This window comes from Corvus hawaiiensis, chromosome 3 (genome assembly GCF_020740725.1).
Source record: "Corvus hawaiiensis isolate bCorHaw1 chromosome 3, bCorHaw1.pri.cur, whole genome shotgun sequence".
NCBI classification, from domain to species: domain Eukaryota; kingdom Metazoa; phylum Chordata; class Aves; order Passeriformes; family Corvidae; genus Corvus; species Corvus hawaiiensis.
The window spans coordinates 39,909,095-39,926,953 of record NC_063215.1 but is presented as its reverse complement, the minus strand read 5'-3'; the positions used below and the strand labels follow the sequence as shown (position 1 = coordinate 39,926,953).

At 36.2% G+C, this 17,859-nt stretch overlaps 1 protein-coding gene across 5 annotated transcripts in view; it reads left to right on the top strand.

Moving 5' to 3' along the window:
• The window catches only part of EPHA7 (EPH receptor A7), a 171,649-nt gene that overhangs the window by 119,337 nt on the left and 34,453 nt on the right, over positions 1-17,859 (top strand). For all 5 annotated transcript variants that reach the window (XM_048296182.1, XM_048296185.1, XM_048296181.1 and 2 more), the window contains exons 6-7: positions 8,519-8,643; positions 12,183-12,351. In XM_048296182.1, coding sequence (XP_048152139.1) covers positions 8,519-8,643; positions 12,183-12,351 — 294 coding nt within the window. The remainder of the gene's footprint in view (positions 1-8,518; positions 8,644-12,182; positions 12,352-17,859) is intronic.

Below are 17,859 nucleotides of genomic sequence, written 5' to 3'. Positions count from 1 at the left end.
TTCAGAGATATGCCCATTGTTAGCAGTGCCATTATGATGCATTTCACAGGAATTTGGAAGGCTGGAACAGAAGTTGTTACACATTTGAGGAATGTTAGTAATATTTTTTTTCCCCACAGAACAATTATGTCTTTGGAAGCGTCAGTTTGATCAAACTGTGATAATTATTGTTTTGTGCTGACATCTTTATTGAATATTTATATGCTTTTCTGTTAATACTTGATCAACTGTTTTTAATTTTTTTGGCATGGCACTTTGTTTCCAGATTTTGGTTGCTATGTCTGGAACAAAATGCTTTTTTTTATTCGGCTGGAATTCACTCAATTGTGTCTTGGACATCTTACACTAAATAAATATAATCTTACTACCCTATAGGCCTCCAAAGCCACAATTCTAAATCACCTCATACACTTCTCTAAAAGTAAAAATTGCTTTTGCTGAAGTCAAACTAGAATAGCAAACTTAGCTATACAGTAGCAATAAGAATATATTTAAGGGGGTTTTGTTGTTATTTTTTTTCCCCCATGTGTAGCATCCTTGAAGCTGACATCTATTTGTGACTGAATAGATGACAGCATGAAATTCAATTACAGCAAACAGTCTCAGTCATTACACCTGTCTACTTCCAGAGAAAAGCACTTGTAAATTGTTTTTTATTCTTCTGTTCCCTAAAACCTATGTCTGTAATTGACACTTGCCAGCAGAGATGACTGTAGACAGAAGGAGAACATAATGTGTCTGAGTATCCCACCAGGGAAAAGAGTATCCTCATCTTTGGGGAGTTTTGTGGTGTTTTGTTTTCTTTAATGAAGAATAATATCTGTGTGCCAAGGATTTACTGCAAGGCTGGTGGCAGATGTTTCTCTTAAAAAAAAAAAAAGTTATGAAAGATGAATCGCAAAAGAACACAGGACAAAAGGAAAAGCTAATTAACATAGAAATACTTCTTCTGCAAAGGAAAACAAATGCTTCAGGAGAACTAAAGCCCCTCTCTGTTATTTGTAAGGGTGGTTTGTTACTCTAACACATTTGTAAGAATCAGGTTTGTGCCTGACATGTCAAAACTTATTCGCAAAGCAAGAGTTGTGGATATCTTGGGAAATGATGTTGTCACTTGTTACGCAACTCAGCATCCGTTCAGCACTGATTGATGCCCAAGTTGCCAGTTTTCAAAGAAATGAGATGCAGACATAACAGTAATATTTGTACCAAATGTCAGGCAGAAGAAACAGGGGAGTTCATAGAACAGGCCTAGAAGTAGACTGTGACCAGAAAAAAATCAAAACGTGATAGACAAGCTGTCAGCCTGATCTTTCTGAACAGTTTCATTTCTTTCTGGTAGGTTCTTTTTCTTTCTTTTTATTAGTTGCCCTCCCCATAATTTTGCCAGAGTAGACAGCATACAGAACCAATCCAGCTGCTGAGTTTTGAGTTCAATGAAAGAATTACCAAACCATTATTTTAAATGCATCAGATGTTTAAAAGGTATGAACAATTAGTAAATCGCTACATATTTGGTAATAATGCTATTTGAGCATAAGCGTACTTAAAAATTTGCTAGTGATATTAGGGGAGATTAGAATGTATTTATTGGGTTTTTTCCTCCTGGGTCCCTTCCAACTCAGCATATTTTATGATTCTGTTTTTTGATCTTCAGTGGTATAGTGTTCAGGCAACTACTGCATCTGTTCCTCTTTGTAGATCAGCAAGTATTTTGAGAGTTCCTCAGCCACAAAAGTATTGGCAAAACATGTGATGGAGTAATGCAGTCAAGTATTACTTGACTACCTTTCCTGTTCCCATGTACTCATGACATCCCCAAGTGGCTCAGAGCAACTGTGTGTGCCTTTGCTGATGGCTTACCCAGCACTGTAAGCACACTGTGTTATATTTATGAGCTGGAAAGTAAAGTGTGTCAGCGAGGAATTTAAAATGGTTTCTCTGTAGGATATTGTTAGTGTAAAATATCTGATTTATTTGGGTCTTTTTTTGAATGCTGCAGCTTGTAAACACAGTGGGGAATTTCTCTGCCATTGATCCAAAGCAATAGGTACTAATGGCATAATACAGTGGTACTCAATAACCTTTTATCATGGGCTGCTTTGTCATGTGGAGGCTTAACTGAGGGGAGAGAAATATCACAGTAACAAAACAGAAGATCTTGTGAATTTCTATCAATACACTTAACAATTTTCAGTTTAAGAGTTATCGTAATCTTTTCTGTTATCTTTTGGCATGAATTATCATATAGAATAACATGAAAATTATTGTGCTTATTAGTGTACACATGAAGTGAAATGTAAGCATTTTTTTTCCAAGATTTTCAAGGACAAGCTGTGGCAGTTTTCTGTCATGACTTTAGTAGCACTCAAGTTAGTGCTATTTAACAGTGCTGTGAAATTTTTAATAATTTGCATAATTAACTTAATAAACAGTTTATTTTTTTTCCTTTATTGCAAAACGCTTTTGTATCTTTCTAAGAAACAGAATATATAAGTAAGGGAAATATCTATACAGTAAAGTGTTAAAATTTGCCCAGTACCCTCAAGCCTGGTCAAGGTTTGGTTTTGAATGACCTCTTTTTACATCAGACAGCTCCTTAGAAGTAAGCAAGGGCATGTGTCCTGAAGCAAGGGAGGGCATGTGTGCTGACGTATCCTGTTTCAGACCAGCACAAAAACCAGTGTGGTGCTACATGCTGACCCCCAGACCCCCGACAGCAGCAGCTGCAATTCCTCAAGGTGTATAATCTGTTTGCCTTCCACTCTTATTTAGTAATTTTGGCAATTCTGATGCCTAAGTTTCCCTTGAGAGCAAACCAGAACGTGGTTGGAGGCCAGGTTATGACTTCACTTATACTCTTGCTCTTGGGAGCAAATCAGTGCAAAAGCCGGTACAGAACGGCGCCTTTGGGGTAATCTGGGTGCGGGACTGTAATGGAGTATGAAGAGTTTTGTATTCTCTTCCTGAACAACCATTTAAGATCTAACAACAGTAAAATTTTCTGCTACTATTTTCATATATATCTATATACACATACATGGGTTCATTTTACATTTGTTATTGGTAAAATGCCAGATTACAGTCTCACTTAAAATAGATGTAGAGCCAAAACAACTCTGTTATCCAAAGATTTCTGCCTAAAAAGGAGGCAGCAAAGACATCTTAAAAAGAAATAACAGAGTAGGTTATAACCATTGGGATGTCAATATCCCCATCTTTCTATGTTTTGCATCTGTTAGCAATGTCCCCTTCAGGCTCACTACTCAAAACACCCCTCAACTGCTGTAGAACACTGTTGCAGAAAAATGGTTTATGTCACGTGAAACTTATATTGGGCCTTTAGATACAGTTTTGCAGGCATGTAAAATTGATCTCATTGCTACTGTAGGAAAAGTTGGTGGTTTTGAATGATTCTTGCATATCTTCATGATATGAAAATTAAAGAGGCCAAAAGCCAAGAGTTTTTGTCCTTTAGGAAGTTCTGTAAGGGTGCTACCAAGGTGCCAGTGTCATTGTTAGACTTTAGAAAGTATAAGAGAAAGCTCAGATTGACTTCAGTACACTATTGCTGTTGTAAGATAAGGAAATCCAAAAAAAAGGTTAAGGAAGTCTGATAGCTGATTCATCCTTTAGCATTTGTATGATAAGTCATGAAACTGGAGTTGCAAGCATAAATTTGGTGGCATTTGTTAATATAGAGTTTAGTCCTGCACAAGGAGCATGTGCTCCTGTTCATTTATGAGATTTTCTGTATGAAGTGTGACTGCAGGATTGAAACCCTTATTTCTAAGGATTTTAAATGTTTTGTTTCATATACATGAACTACTAAACACCCAGGATACTGCTTCTAAGACACTTTTTAAAAAGTATCAAATTACAAGTGCCCATGACTGATGCTGTTGATGGAATTGAGACACACTCAAGATTCAGGACTTTAAGAAATCACTGAGAAATGGATAGGTATGTTTCTTTTGCTGAATTATCTTTTTTCAGTAAAAAGATATTTACATCTGATTTTGTGCTAGCAATTTGTGCATTATGCCTAATTCCTCTTATATATGAAAGTCCATATTCACATATATTAAATTTTCAGGTTTTATTGGGGAGGTTTTTTTGCTCAGCATTTTTGTTTGGCTGGTTTTTGTTTGTTTGGGGGTTTTCTGTTGTTTTGCTTTGGTTTTTTTGGTGGTGGTGGTGTGTTCTGATACACCTCTCTTTGTCTTCTGGAAAGCACACTATGGATCAAGAAAAATGTTAGTCTTGAGAACCAGAGAATAGCTAAGGATAGAGATTAAAGGCATGAGCAGTATTATGTTACAACATTTTCAGATGACTCTGGACTAAAAGTAGCACTTTCCAAAACAATTGCTACAGTTTTCTGTACCTCAATAATTGCACATATTAATAATGCACCATATGCTTGGCTTAGCAGCATGGATGTAACACATCAATCTACCAGATGCAATATTCTCTCTGGAGCAGTATATATCCTTGGAATATCCTGCTCTTTTTGTCACCTCAGTTTTAACTTTTTCTATAACTTGATCTGAAAATGATGACCAGCTTGAAATCTATATAACTTGAAGGCTTTATCAGTAAAACCCAGCAGAGTTATATTTCTCAGTGTCTGTGATGTTGAAACCTGGGGAAAATCAATTTTTTCTTTTGCTGAATGGTATATTTGAAGCATTTAAAAAAGGTGAATGAGTGTGCTGAGGGCCTGTCATTCTCAAAGTACTTTCTTATGCAGCATGTGTAGGTACATCTGCCTGTTAGCCCTGAGAGGCTGTGTGTGTTTGATGCATTGGATGTTGTGTCAGCAGGAAGGAGAAAAAAAAGAGATGAGGTATATCAGAAAGAAAGTTGATAGCAAATGGTGTTTTGAACAGCCTGTATCCCCCTGTGTAATATATTATGGAAATAATGATTCTGTCAAGTGATGCTTCTTTGTAACCTGAAGTGATATGGTAGGGATTATGCATGCTCAAGTCATTCAGGACTGGGTACTTAGTTGTCTAGAAATGCTGTAAGAAGTGTCGTTGTCATGAAAGACTTCGTTAGAGGTGCAGTGGCAAGAAGTAGATTACTAGAAAAAAAAACCCCTGAAGTAGTTTATTATTATTGCTATTATTATTATTATCATTATTGGTTTAGCTAGAAATGAGAACAAAAATGTTATTTTTAATCCTGTTTTTATAGAGTTTTTGTTTTTTTTTTTTTCCTGATAATTTAATTCCCTAATTTATCTTGTATGTAAGGATGAATTGTATTCTTTAACTCATTTTCAAGCTTGCTCAAATATAGTTGTTTCAAAACCATAAAAAGTTGTTAATTAATTAGCATAGATAGGCAATGAGAAATTGGCTAAACCTTTAAAAGGAGGTTTCAGGAAGCCAGAACAAAAAAAACCATGAATGTAAAACCATCTGTAAAAAAGCCACAGAGAGAATAAAGAGGAAATTATTATACTAGAATAAAGAACAAAATGCTTCTGACCTGTACACTCTCATTAAGCAGAGATAAGAGATGCAGCCCAAAAGGCAGGATAAAGATAGCCTACCCTCTCACATCAATGGATTGGCTTATGTGGCTGCTCCAGTTTGAAGAGATTTCCGTGCAGTGAAAACAAACTGGTGTTCCTTGCCAGAGGAGGATACTCTGGCTTCAGTCAATTTAATGATTGCCTTCTTCCCCTGAAAAACATGGGAACCCAAAATAAGGTTAGGTAGCATACTGCATTTTAGGAATCTCATGTGGTATGGGAATTATATGCAACATAATTGTCTTCAGAGCTGCCAACATACGCAAGGTTGGACTGTAGGTTTGGACTTCCTCTTCTTCCTCGTGTGGTTCTTCTAACAATCAAAGGTAGCACAGCTGTTTTAGTTTTGGGTGCAGAAAATCCAAAACAAAAACAAACTACCAGAAACCCCCCACACAAACCCCAAACCAAACATTTTGAATGCTGACTTGCAATGTTGATAAATCACTGAGATTTTAATTGGAATGGAAATTCTTTAAGAATGGAATATGCCTGTTTGTGATGTGCTTTGTACAGGTCTTAAGTAGGAATGTCACACAGTGCATTTTATTTCCCCAAATAAAATCTTCCCCCTCTCTCAGTCCCTCCTCCTTTGCATTCCTGTTCCTTCCTCATGTACACAGAATTAACTAATATCAAGTTCATTTGGCGTCACTGCTTTAAGAAAAATGAATGCTGTGGCCAATGGAATGAAAAAATTTGACAAGCAAAAACAAAAAGCAGGAAACAAAAAGTGGAGAACAAATTCCAGTGACCTAGGTAATATAAAATTGTTCCATGATAAATACCAACATTAACAATTTTGGACATCTGAAAATGTAAGATTAGCAATCTGAAAAATATTTATCTGGATGAGTTAGAAAATAATACATGAAAAATAATGACCTCTCTGAAATTCATTCAGGATGCAGAACTACTCATTTAGGCAAAGAAGACAACTAGTTAATCATGTCAAAGAAAACTAGACAGTAAATTAGTTTGCTGCATTCTGGAGTCCTAGCTATGAAAAAGAATATATTTCACTAATTAAAGAGTGAAAATACTCTAAGCTTTTAGAAAGAGAATGCAAGGAGACTGATCATGGTTTTGTGCAGCAACCCATGGTGTTTGTCTGATACAATTTTATGATTTTATCAGTTAGGCAGCCTAGATTAAGAGATCTTCAACTTTGGTTGTATTGATTATATACAGCATAGTAGTTCATAATGAAAATTATCACGCATGGCTTCAATCCCTAGTTTTAATGGATTCTTGGAGCCTCTAATGAAAAGTAAACAAATTTAATTTAAAAACCTACATGAATGTACATTTTATAATTTTAAAAAACCCCTAGAAACTTCAAAATTGCAGTAAGAAGTTAACAATCCAACTTAATGTTTAGAGGGTTATTTTCTTGATTCTGCTCCAGGTATTTTAATTTTATCATTATGTTTTTATACTTAATGATACAGGAGTGTGCATTCTAGATGTTTTATGTTATTTTAAAAAACTAAAGAAAGTGAAGGTCACCTTGTTACTTGGGGTAAGAATTGTGTTTTATCTGAAGAGTTTACATGTTTTTACATACTAAAAGCTTTATACACAGTTCTGAAATAAGGTGGTGGTTTTTTACCTAAAATATTTAAACTTTTCAGGTTTTTTAAACAAAAATTTCAGAAAATAATCACAATTAGATTCTGTGTTAGAAAAAGATATACATAAATTTATCTCTAATTTAATATCTTTAAAATTATTTCTAGTATATTATTTCTAATAAATTTATCTCAGACCCCTTTCCTGTGTCTAAGTCTGCTCCAAGACCAAGTCCTTATACATGTAAATATCATTTAGCTTTTTACTGTAGGGGGCTGAAGGTCAGGTCCTCTCTTTCTTTGTCTTTTGCATGACCAAAATTGATTTCCATTAAAATGATTGAGAACAAGATCAAGTTCTGCATGGTTCCAATACCATAGTTGTTTTTCGAAGTGCTATAGTTTTACAGGACTTTTGTTCTATATTCAGTGTGCATGTGAGGAAGACTGTGGTGTTTGGCCTCCTTTGATGGTGCACATCAGCAAAATACCTGCTGTCTTTTTCATTAGAGATAAGTTGAGAAAGTGAGTTATTTTTTCAGTCTCTCACATTTTATTACATTCTCTCTTAAACATTTTTAAATGAGAGTCAATGTCTCTATAATGCTTTTATATTGGGTTTGGGGGTTTTTATTTTCAAAAGGTCCTTGTTTGTGGGTGATGTTTATTAGGAAACTCAGTGTATGTACCTGTGCATGCATGAAGCATGCATGTATTTTTATCTCTGTAGACTGAGGTGGAGGGAGACAGTGTCCCCTTTGTTTCATAAGATCTACTTCTTAAATTGTCTTGCACTTTCAAAAATGCCAAGACCAAATATGGAAACTTCCGCTCTAAAGAGAGAATGTCCTGGAAAGGTTTGAACTAATGTAAAAGAGTGGGCTTAGTCTCTTAACAAAGTTGTTTTCATCACCGTCATATTGTAATCAGATACTGTGAGAGATTATTTCTAAGCAGAATTGGAATTAGTCATATCAAGTCAGCCTAAGATGTGGTTTTGTTTCTAAAAGATTATTTTTATTTTTATGTGCATTTCAGAAACATATGCAATAAATATTTAGACTCTGAATTTACTACACATCAATCTAAAAATTTGATTTGCTATCATCATCAGAATTAATTTGCTTAATTGTTTTTCCTATCCCATCAATCTCAGTTTTGCACTAACTCAAACAATGACACCTTTTGCTGTTTGCACTTTAGTTTGATTTCTGTTCTAAGGTTATGAACAGTAATAGGGTCCTGCTTGAATATTCATTAGCTTTGAATTGTGAGCTATGAAAAGGTGCTTTCTTTTACCTTAATGAAAGTGGCTCAGCATGGGGTGGATCAGTAATGACATTTTATTTTTGGCATCCAACAAATTTGCTTTTTTATTTATTGACACATCTTGTCCAAACAGCTCCCTCACAAGTTAGTGGCGTAATGAAAGAAAGAGTGCTGCAGAGGAGCGTGGAGCTTTCCTGGCAGGAACCAGAACATCCCAATGGAGTCATTACTGAATATGAAATCAAGTATTATGAGAAAGTAAGTGCTAAGATTATCTGTAATGTGCAACAATGTGTTGTTTGCTTTATGTTGGCTTGCTGCATTGTGGAACAGTGTTAAAGTCATCAGCTATCAACTACCCCGTCTCTCCAAAGTCAGTGATTTTGCTTGTTTTTAATAACTAGCTAAATTCTGCAATTATTATTGCTATCATGTGTCTTGTATATTGTATTTTGGCATACTAAAAGTGAAATATACACTTGAAATCTGCCTTTGTTTCCTTTTTTTTTTTTTATTGTTAAGTTGTACCATTATATTGCTGTTTTCTCATCTTTTCTACATTTTATTTGAAGCTTGTTTCATTTCCTTCTGCATCAATGTAATTCTAGCCTTGAGATGATGTATCAAGTACAACTCTTGACTGCATTTTTTATTTCCTTATGAGCTGGGCAGCTTCTACTTGATGTCTGAAAATTTTCAAAACACTTCCTACAGTTTTAGGAAAAAAATTTTCCTTATTTGTCCTTTTAAAAACGACCAGCACTGTGAAATTTATTTTTCACTTGTTCTCTCAACACAATAATGAATTGAAGGCTGCTTTTCAATAGTAGATGAAGTGATCTCTGTTTCTGGTAGAGTGAAATTGCAATCTTACTGATGTCAGTTGGAGTTTTGCCATTCATTTCAGCATGTCTAGGGCTTCATTCATGATACCTTTGAAGTACTGCAGAATAAAAAAATTCTGACAACCGTAAGCTGGATGAAAGCAGAGTGAAGGCAGGTTGTACAGCTCTGTGTTTGTCATGGGACCCACACTAAGTTTGACTCCTCCAGATTCCCTGGGAAATTTACTGCATAACATAACATACTCCTAATTTTTTATAAAATCTTCTGTGAGAAAAAAGAAAGAATTAAAACGAAAAAAAAAGATAAAGGATCTCCTTTGTGATCACTCATGAAGACATTTCTGCAAGCAAGGTAACAGTACCCCTGTATCAAAAAGAGCATGTCAGCTTAATAGGTAACACAGAATTAGGTAAATTCAGACCAGATTGGATCTAATATCAAGTGTCATATTTAATTTTCAGTGCTGAATAACACAAATATACTTATCAAAAGTTCTTTATATGATTTGGGAAAGGAATAAAATTTTTATTTTTTGATGCTAACTTCCAGTTTAAGTTGTTCACTCTAGTGATTCTTATAACAAAATCTAGCAGATAGGTACAGATAGCTAAACAGTTCCTCGGAGGAAATTTTACTAATTTTAGCAGGTAATTTTTGTTCCTCCAGCATGTGTGTGTACATACACACACAAATAAAGTCCAAGTATTTTTAAAAATTTACATATTTACCAAGGGCAAAAGTGTGCTCTACACCAAAAAAAAAAAAAAAAAAAAAAAAAGAGGAAAGAAATTGAGAACCAAAAACCTTGGATTTTTTAGTGTGCAGAGCAGTTTCTAATCTGTTCAAATAAAACAAATAATTTAAATGGGTAGCGTAAAATGACAGAAAAATGACCAAGATACCCAGCTTTTCATATGATAGCTTTTAGAATGTGGCTTTTATTATTTTCCCTATAAACTCATGCAACTTTAAATAACCAGCAGAACCTCCTTGCCAGTTTTCTACATTTGTGAAGAGAAAAACTGATGTAAAAGTTCTTTTGTAATGGAAGGAGATCTTCCAGTATTATACTTACTACAGTGAAATTAATAAAAGAGAATAAAAAGCTCATTCTAACAGTCACAGATAAACTGGACTCTATATCTTTAACTGAGGAAATTTTTTCATAAATACTTGAATGCTTGTTTTCCTTCCAAAAAAATGCATTTCAGCTTTAGAATTACTTCATAATTTTCTTGCTCAGAATGAGAGAGGCTGTTTAAGTTTTGTTCCACTAGTTTAAAAGAAAAAAAAATGAAAGGATTTGAACTTTCAGCTCCTTTTAGAGCCAAATTAAATCAAACATTTTTGTCGTTCTGAAATACTCTGATATGTGGTTTTTTCACCTCTCACTTCTGGCTAGGGCTGGAATGGAAACTGCCTGAAATCTCCAAAGTCTGTCCTCTGAGATTTCTAACACAGGTTATTTTTATTTCTTTGTTATTTATTTATTTTTGAATACAAGGACTGCTGGCAATTCAAATAAGCCTCGTTTATGCATCAAAACCCAAACTGAAATTCCGCTGTGGCTTACAGTCCTGAACCTGACTGTTTATGGTTTCCTTACACTTGTTTCTCGTCTCTCAAGCATTCCTGTTCTTTCTCACATACCAACATACATTCCACCATGGTCCTCACTTACAGATGATTTAAATTCTCTTGGAGAAGATATGGAAAATTGTTGCTAGCCAAGACAGTGAGCTTGCTCAAATAACAGACTGGGCAGGAACCAGGAGAAGCCCTTACTGAATCTGAGAAAAGAAACCGTGTATGTTCTGTATAGCCCTGTATTTCAGCAAAAGCCTTTGTTACTTTACTGTCTGCTAAGGGGAAGGTTCTCCATCACTTTTAGCTGGTGAAGTATTATTGAAATGAGTTACAGATTTATTCCTTCCCTCTGTATCCGTCTCATTAGCACTGCTGCGTACGGCTCATGCTTCTCTGGTCATGTGGTGCATTCAGATGGTTGGTTAATTCATCTCTTCTGCCCTTCAAATCAGGGTTGCATCTGCCACCAAAAATCAACAGGGCTTCACATATCTATGCTGAAAGATAATCTGTGTCAGTAAATGTGATGAATAAGTAGAGCTTTTTGAATACTCTAATGATCTGTGATACAGCTTTTGTACTATTTGAAAGTGAGTTATTACTCACAGGGTTTGTAATCTTACAGCTTCAAATTTGTGGAGTGTCATACTGAGCTTCTTTCCCTGGGTTCTCCTTTATGCCATAGAATCTAAAACTGAGAAAAGACTAAAAGCCAGAGATAAAAATCTGAAGTGAAAACTGAGTTAAGGACCTCAGAAATTATGCAAAATCCAGCCAATTATACATTGGCGATATTATATTTTTTAGAGGTGTTGGAAGGGTAGAATGTCAAAGTAATGATGTCAGTCAGAGTTTTGCCATCCATTTCATAATGTCTGACTTCATTCATGATAACTTTTAAGTACTCTAGAAATAAAGAAATTCTGACAGCTATAAACTGAATTAATGCAGAATGAAGGCAGGTTGTGCAGCTCTGTTTTTGTCATGTTCTGACCATGAAAGAACAAATTTCCCAGTCCTTGAACTGTTTAGACTCCACAGATTCCCCTGGAAGCTGTGGTTATTTCTCATCAAAATTTCACAAAATTTAATCAGAGCTAGAAAAGCAATCATTTTTTGTTTGGATGTTTTATGAGTAACAACATGAGCATCCCATTTGAATTTTATGTTACACTTAGAGCTTTTCATTGCATTGACAATGTTTTGTAATACTCCACAGAGTATGCTTTATTTTTGTTGTTGGGGGAAAAGAGCATTCAGCAAATTGAAATAAACTACCCACGCTGGCTGTCAGTTGCTGTTGTGCAATCATGATAAAATCTCATCTGTAAATGTCATTTAATCCTTTGTCTTATTGTTTCCAGGATCAAAGGGAGAGGACCTATTCAACAGTGAAAACCAAGTCCACTTCAGCTTCTATTAATAATCTAAAGCCAGGAACAGTGTATGTTTTCCAGATTCGTGCTTTTACTGCTGCTGGTTATGGAAATTACAGCCCCAGACTGGATGTTGCCACACTGGAAGAAGCCACAGGTAAGGAATTAGGTTTACAGGAAATTAACCCTTTCTGTAGAGGTAGTAAGTAAGCAAGAAAGGACAGAGTCATAAGCAATATAATTACAATTAGAAAGAATTTGGTTCTACAAGGAGGTGGATTTTGTCTTTGTCTTTTGAAGGATGAGCTTCCATAATTTGTTTTACCATAGAAATGACAATTAGTCCTATAATTGGCTGGAGGAGATTTGTTACATATTAGGTTCTTCTCCTTTGCTGTCCTTCTAATACACAAAGACTTTTTTTTTTTCCCCCATAAAAGAAGTGAGTAGTGGTGAGCTGAATAACTCAACTAGATTCTTCTGTAACTGGAGAGAAAAGGAAGGAGGAAATTTCAACCCACAGAGACTTCTCCAGGCCATTTTTTTCCATTTGATTTTCTGAAAAAAACCCAAACTTGATCATTTTATGTGTGTGTCTTCAACTGTAAGTCCATCTTTAGTGTCTTTTGAATTCATTGGCAATTTGATTTAGTAAAGAAATGGGAGGCTCTAAGATACTAAGTTTCTTTCAGGCTCATATAAAAAGTTGTAAGCTGTGTAACAAAAAACTTCTTCCATCAGTGAGACCTGATAGCCCTGAGCTGGCTCACAGGAACTGCGTTCCTGGCAGCTCCACTCCTTTGTTGCAGACCCAAATTTGGTTACCCTGTTTTGGGGCATTTGCTTCACGTTGACCTTGACATCAGGTCAGCCAGATTTGGATCTGGGAATATAGGAATACATGGCCTATGAGTTCAAAGGGTATGGGTGCCATAGCCTCTCTGCACCCAATGCAGCAGACTATCTAAGACACATTATTGCATCTTATTAGTTGCAGCCAGGTGTCGCCTTGTGGTTATTCCTAAAACGCAGTAGTTAGGTCTTGATTCCACCTTAGTTCCACACAGAATATAAAAACTATAAATAGTGAATAGTACCACATATCTAATAGACATAATTGAAACAGTAATTATCATAATAGCAGCAGTAAGCTGTTATTACTAATATTATTAACTCTGTGTCTAATAGCATACTTCCCATCTGTAGAAAGAATCAGAAGCAGAATCCCCATTTTGCAGAATGGGAACCTGAGGTACAGCCAGAAGCAATTTCTTATTTTGAATGGTTTTCTGGAAAACAAATTAGAAGTCTGTCATAATCTGTCATAAGTTTCTGCTAATTAGATAATTTATTGTCCATAGTGGTTTAAAATTAGTACATCAAAATGTTTCCCCAACATTTCCTTAATTATCTGAGTATTTTTTGCATACTGAATGTAACTGGTAGCTGCTAAGATTAGCAAAGATGATTTCAAAGATAAATGGTTTTGACTGGAGTTTGGTCAACATATGGGAGATTAGGAAAGCCTTTAATAAATGCATCACTGACCACTCTCCTGTACTCCTTTTCTGACTCAGATGATGAAAAAATACATATAAACCACAAAGATGTTTGGCCAAGATGCACAGCAGCTTTTTTTTGTTACAGGACAGCTATGTGCTTTGAGATGCCATGAAAAATGTCCTGCGTTTTCATTAAAGAAATTTTTTAAAGTAGCATGTTTTCCATTATCTTGAGACACCATTATAAAATATAATTCCCAGAAAGGATAAGCATCCACAGTTTCCCATATATGATTTTCAGAAATAATGAAAATGCTGGTAAAAAGATAGCAAATTCCATTAAACTCTTCTAAAATTGTTTTACATTAAAGTTTTTGTTTCATATATTTTATTTGTAGTTTTATCAGAACTTACAGAGTAATCAAATTAGTCATTTGTTAACATTTTAAAGGAAGACCTTTATTGGATTGTTTTTTGGAAATATGCCTCAAGGGAAGTACCATGCAGGTGAACACTAAACCATGTTATGCTACAGTTTAGAGGCTTTGGCTTCTCGTTATTCCAGTGGATTTCTGAAGGCAGCTTTTAAAAATGTCAAAGTATTTTAAGAAAAAAATGCACATACATATATTTATGTAAGAATATATGTAACGACCATCACATTTGGTTAGTCATGTTGCCTAACTGGATTTCTGCTGGCACTTCCACTGGTTGACACTGTTTGGTTGGCACTGTTAGTTAAGTAGATTTTTGTACCATGCCCCATTTTCTGAATTGTGATAGAAACTGTGTAGCCACTTTTCAATATTTTAGGAACCATATCCATTATATTAATATTATCTGATATGTAAAATGTACATATATTATACCTGTATTGGATCATACCATACATGTTGAGTATTGCATAGATATTTATGGAAAAATATTAAAAATTATGAAGTAAACATGCTTTATAAAAGCAGACTATTTCTATTCTACATTGTGTTTGCCACAGATCAGTCAATGGCTCTGGTCATTGTATTTTTTTGTTGGCTGGCTATTAGAAACAGAAGTTCCTCTGGAAAAACACACAAATCTATAAAAGATCACTTAAGTGTCAATTCTATCTCTTGGTTCACTGAAGTATTTAAAAGTCAAGTTAAGTGATTTGTAGCCTGTGGACCTAAAGATGATCCTCTGCTTTTTGTAACTGAAGTAGATTTTTTCATTTATAGAATCGCAGAATCAATTAGGTTGGAAAAGACCTCTGAGATCATTGAGTCCAATCTTTGACTTTGTTACAGCTTTCACTCTTAAAGTAGAAGCACTTGACAAAACCTGGCATGAAGTCTTTGCTTTTTCCTTTTTCTACAAATCAGTTTAAATCAAACAAGATTGAAGCAATATGCATGTGTAAAATTGAACTCTAAAGTCTGAAATAACAATATTACAAATTTTTATACAAGGCATAAAGCACAATACTTAAGAAAGTCGTGATTGGCATACATGGATCTAGTTATCATTGAAGATTTCATGGTGAGCTTCACCAAGAATTCTTTTCCAAAGATCGTGCATTTCAAATTGCTTGAGTGAGAAAAGGTTGTTGGAGCAGCAGCACAGCATTTTCAACTGATATCCTTTTTTAAATCTATTCCTCATCCCTACAACCATGTACTTAAAAGCTGGTTTAAATTTAACTCCTTTAAATTAGGCATTGTGCATTGGACGTGCACATCTTATAGCTCAGATCAGGTGTCAGCTGTAGCTGAATGCTCAAGTACCAGCTCCCTGTGTCGCCCTCTGAGGCTGAGCACTGTTTGAGCAGAGGTGAGGTGTCCTGGTGCTGATTCCCTGTCATCCCTATTGTGGCATTGCCAGTGACAGGTAGCCATGCATGCACCCTCTGAAAAGACCTTCTCCACCCCAAAATCATTCTTCTAAGAACACTCTAGCATCTTTATTTCTGCCAAGCCACAGGGACTATTCCAGAAACTGTTTTCTGATTCACCCTTACACCAGCAGACTGAGTTAATCACACAGAAGAGAGAAGCAGCAGAGTACCTGAATGGAGGCAGATGTCTTAGACTGCTGTCACCGAATTTATATCAGACTGTGCCCACAGTCAGGCCCCCCCCCCCCCCCCCATTTTTTTTAAAGATATAAAAATAAATCATACATTGCATCCCACCTGTCTTACCAGTTGGCCAGTGTACCATGTCCCCAACATTTTCCAGAGCCCAAAAAACATCATCTGCTTGATTCTAGAATGTGCCAGTAGCCAAAATATGTGAGGCAGTTATATAGAGCAACCCACTCACATATGTCAGCCTCCATGCACTCATCTTGGCTATTGGACTAGGTGACAGGCTGGGCTGGGGATTTTTCCAAACTTTCTTGGATAGATGAAGCTTCACACCCTGGCCATTATGACAGGATGCTGCTTCTTCATCACTTCCAAGTGAGGTTTGCACTGAAGTTCAAAGAGAGAAGGGAACAGTTTAAGGAAATGCTGTATTTTGCAGAAGTTTGACATTCCTTAGGATTGTCTGTTTTGATGGCCTAGATATGTTGCAGGAACTGAGTTGAATGACTTATGCCCCTACGCTTCTGCACAAGACAGTCACCACTTATTTCTTAAAAGTTGCACGAGTGGGATATAGGGAAGTCTACAGTAGCATCCTACTGACCTGTGTATCTCAGAAAGTTATAGTTATGCAAAGATAAGCATTCATTCTTTTTAGTTAAAGAGTAATAGTAATAGTGTGATCTTCCTTGCTTGCATTAGAGAGAAGATGGAAAAATTAGAAAGTTTCTTCAGGAAATAAAATTAGAGGGGTGTGTATATGCATGTGTGTGTGATTTGCCTCCAGTGCAGACTATTCTAAATCTGTGTAGTATAACAAGGAGTTTGTTATTTTGGGGGGAAACAGTTGGTACAGGTCAGTATCAGTGAAAAAATAAATGATGTTGATTGGCTCACTTTTCCCAAGAAAAGACTAGTTTATTTGTTTCTATGGGAACCTCTGAAGTCTGTAACAGGAACCCAATTTTGTGGAATTCATAAATCCTGGTGTAGACATTCCTGTTCAGTTACCACTACCAGCAATTAACCATATTATCATATCATTAATTTAGTTAATCAGCTATCAGTTTGGTTTCCTTTGTTTCCTTCTTGTTCATCTGTTGGCTGCATTTCAATCGTGGGACAGTTTATGTGGCCCCAGGCCTGCTGGAGACAGATGGGGTTCACCTGTCTAAAAAGGGGAAAAGGATTCTAACCCGTAAGTTTGCAGGGCTGATTGACAGCGTTTTAAACTAGGTTTGAAGGGAGAAGGGGATAAGACCAGGCTCACTAGATGTGAGGCTAGGGGTGGCGTGCCAGTGCTGGGGGTGAAATCAGTCCAGCTGAAGTGCATCTACACCAGTTCACACAGTATGGGTAACAAACAGGAGGACATGGAAGGAAGTCTTACAGGTGCAGAAACAGGCTGTCCCTGTGTGCTGAAAGGTGAGCCAGTGGGGAAGAAAATTGGCATGGCTGAATAGGGAGCTTTCACTGGAAGTCAGGGAAAAAAGAGTTTATGACCTTTGGAAGAAAGGGGATGGCAACTCAGGAAGCATATAAGGATGTTATTAGGTCATGTAGAGAGAAGTCAGGAAGGTGAAAGCTCAGCTAGAACTCAATCTGGCCGCTGTTGTTAAAGATAGTAAGTGTTTGTATAAATAAATTAAAAACAAAAAGAGGGTCAAGGAAAATCTCCATCCTTTTTTTGGATGTGGAGGACAACATTGTAACCACAGATAATGAAAAGGCTGAGGTCCCAGATGACTGGAGATTGGCCAATATGACACCCATCTACGAGAAGGGTTGGAAGGAGGATCTGGAGAACTACAGGCCAAGGTCAGCCTGACCTCGGTGCCAGGGGAGGTCATGGATCAGATCATTTTGAGTGTTATCCCACAGCACATACAGGACAACAAATGGATCAGGCACAGCCAGCATAGGCTTAGGAAAGGCAGGTCCTCCTTGATCAACCTGATCTCCTTTTATTACCAAGTTACCTGCTATGGGGATGTTGTCCACCTGGACTTCAGTAAAGCCTTCAATACTTACTCCCACAGCATTCTCCTGGAGAGACTAGCAGTCCGTGGCTTAGACAGGTACGCTGTTTGGTGGCTTAAAA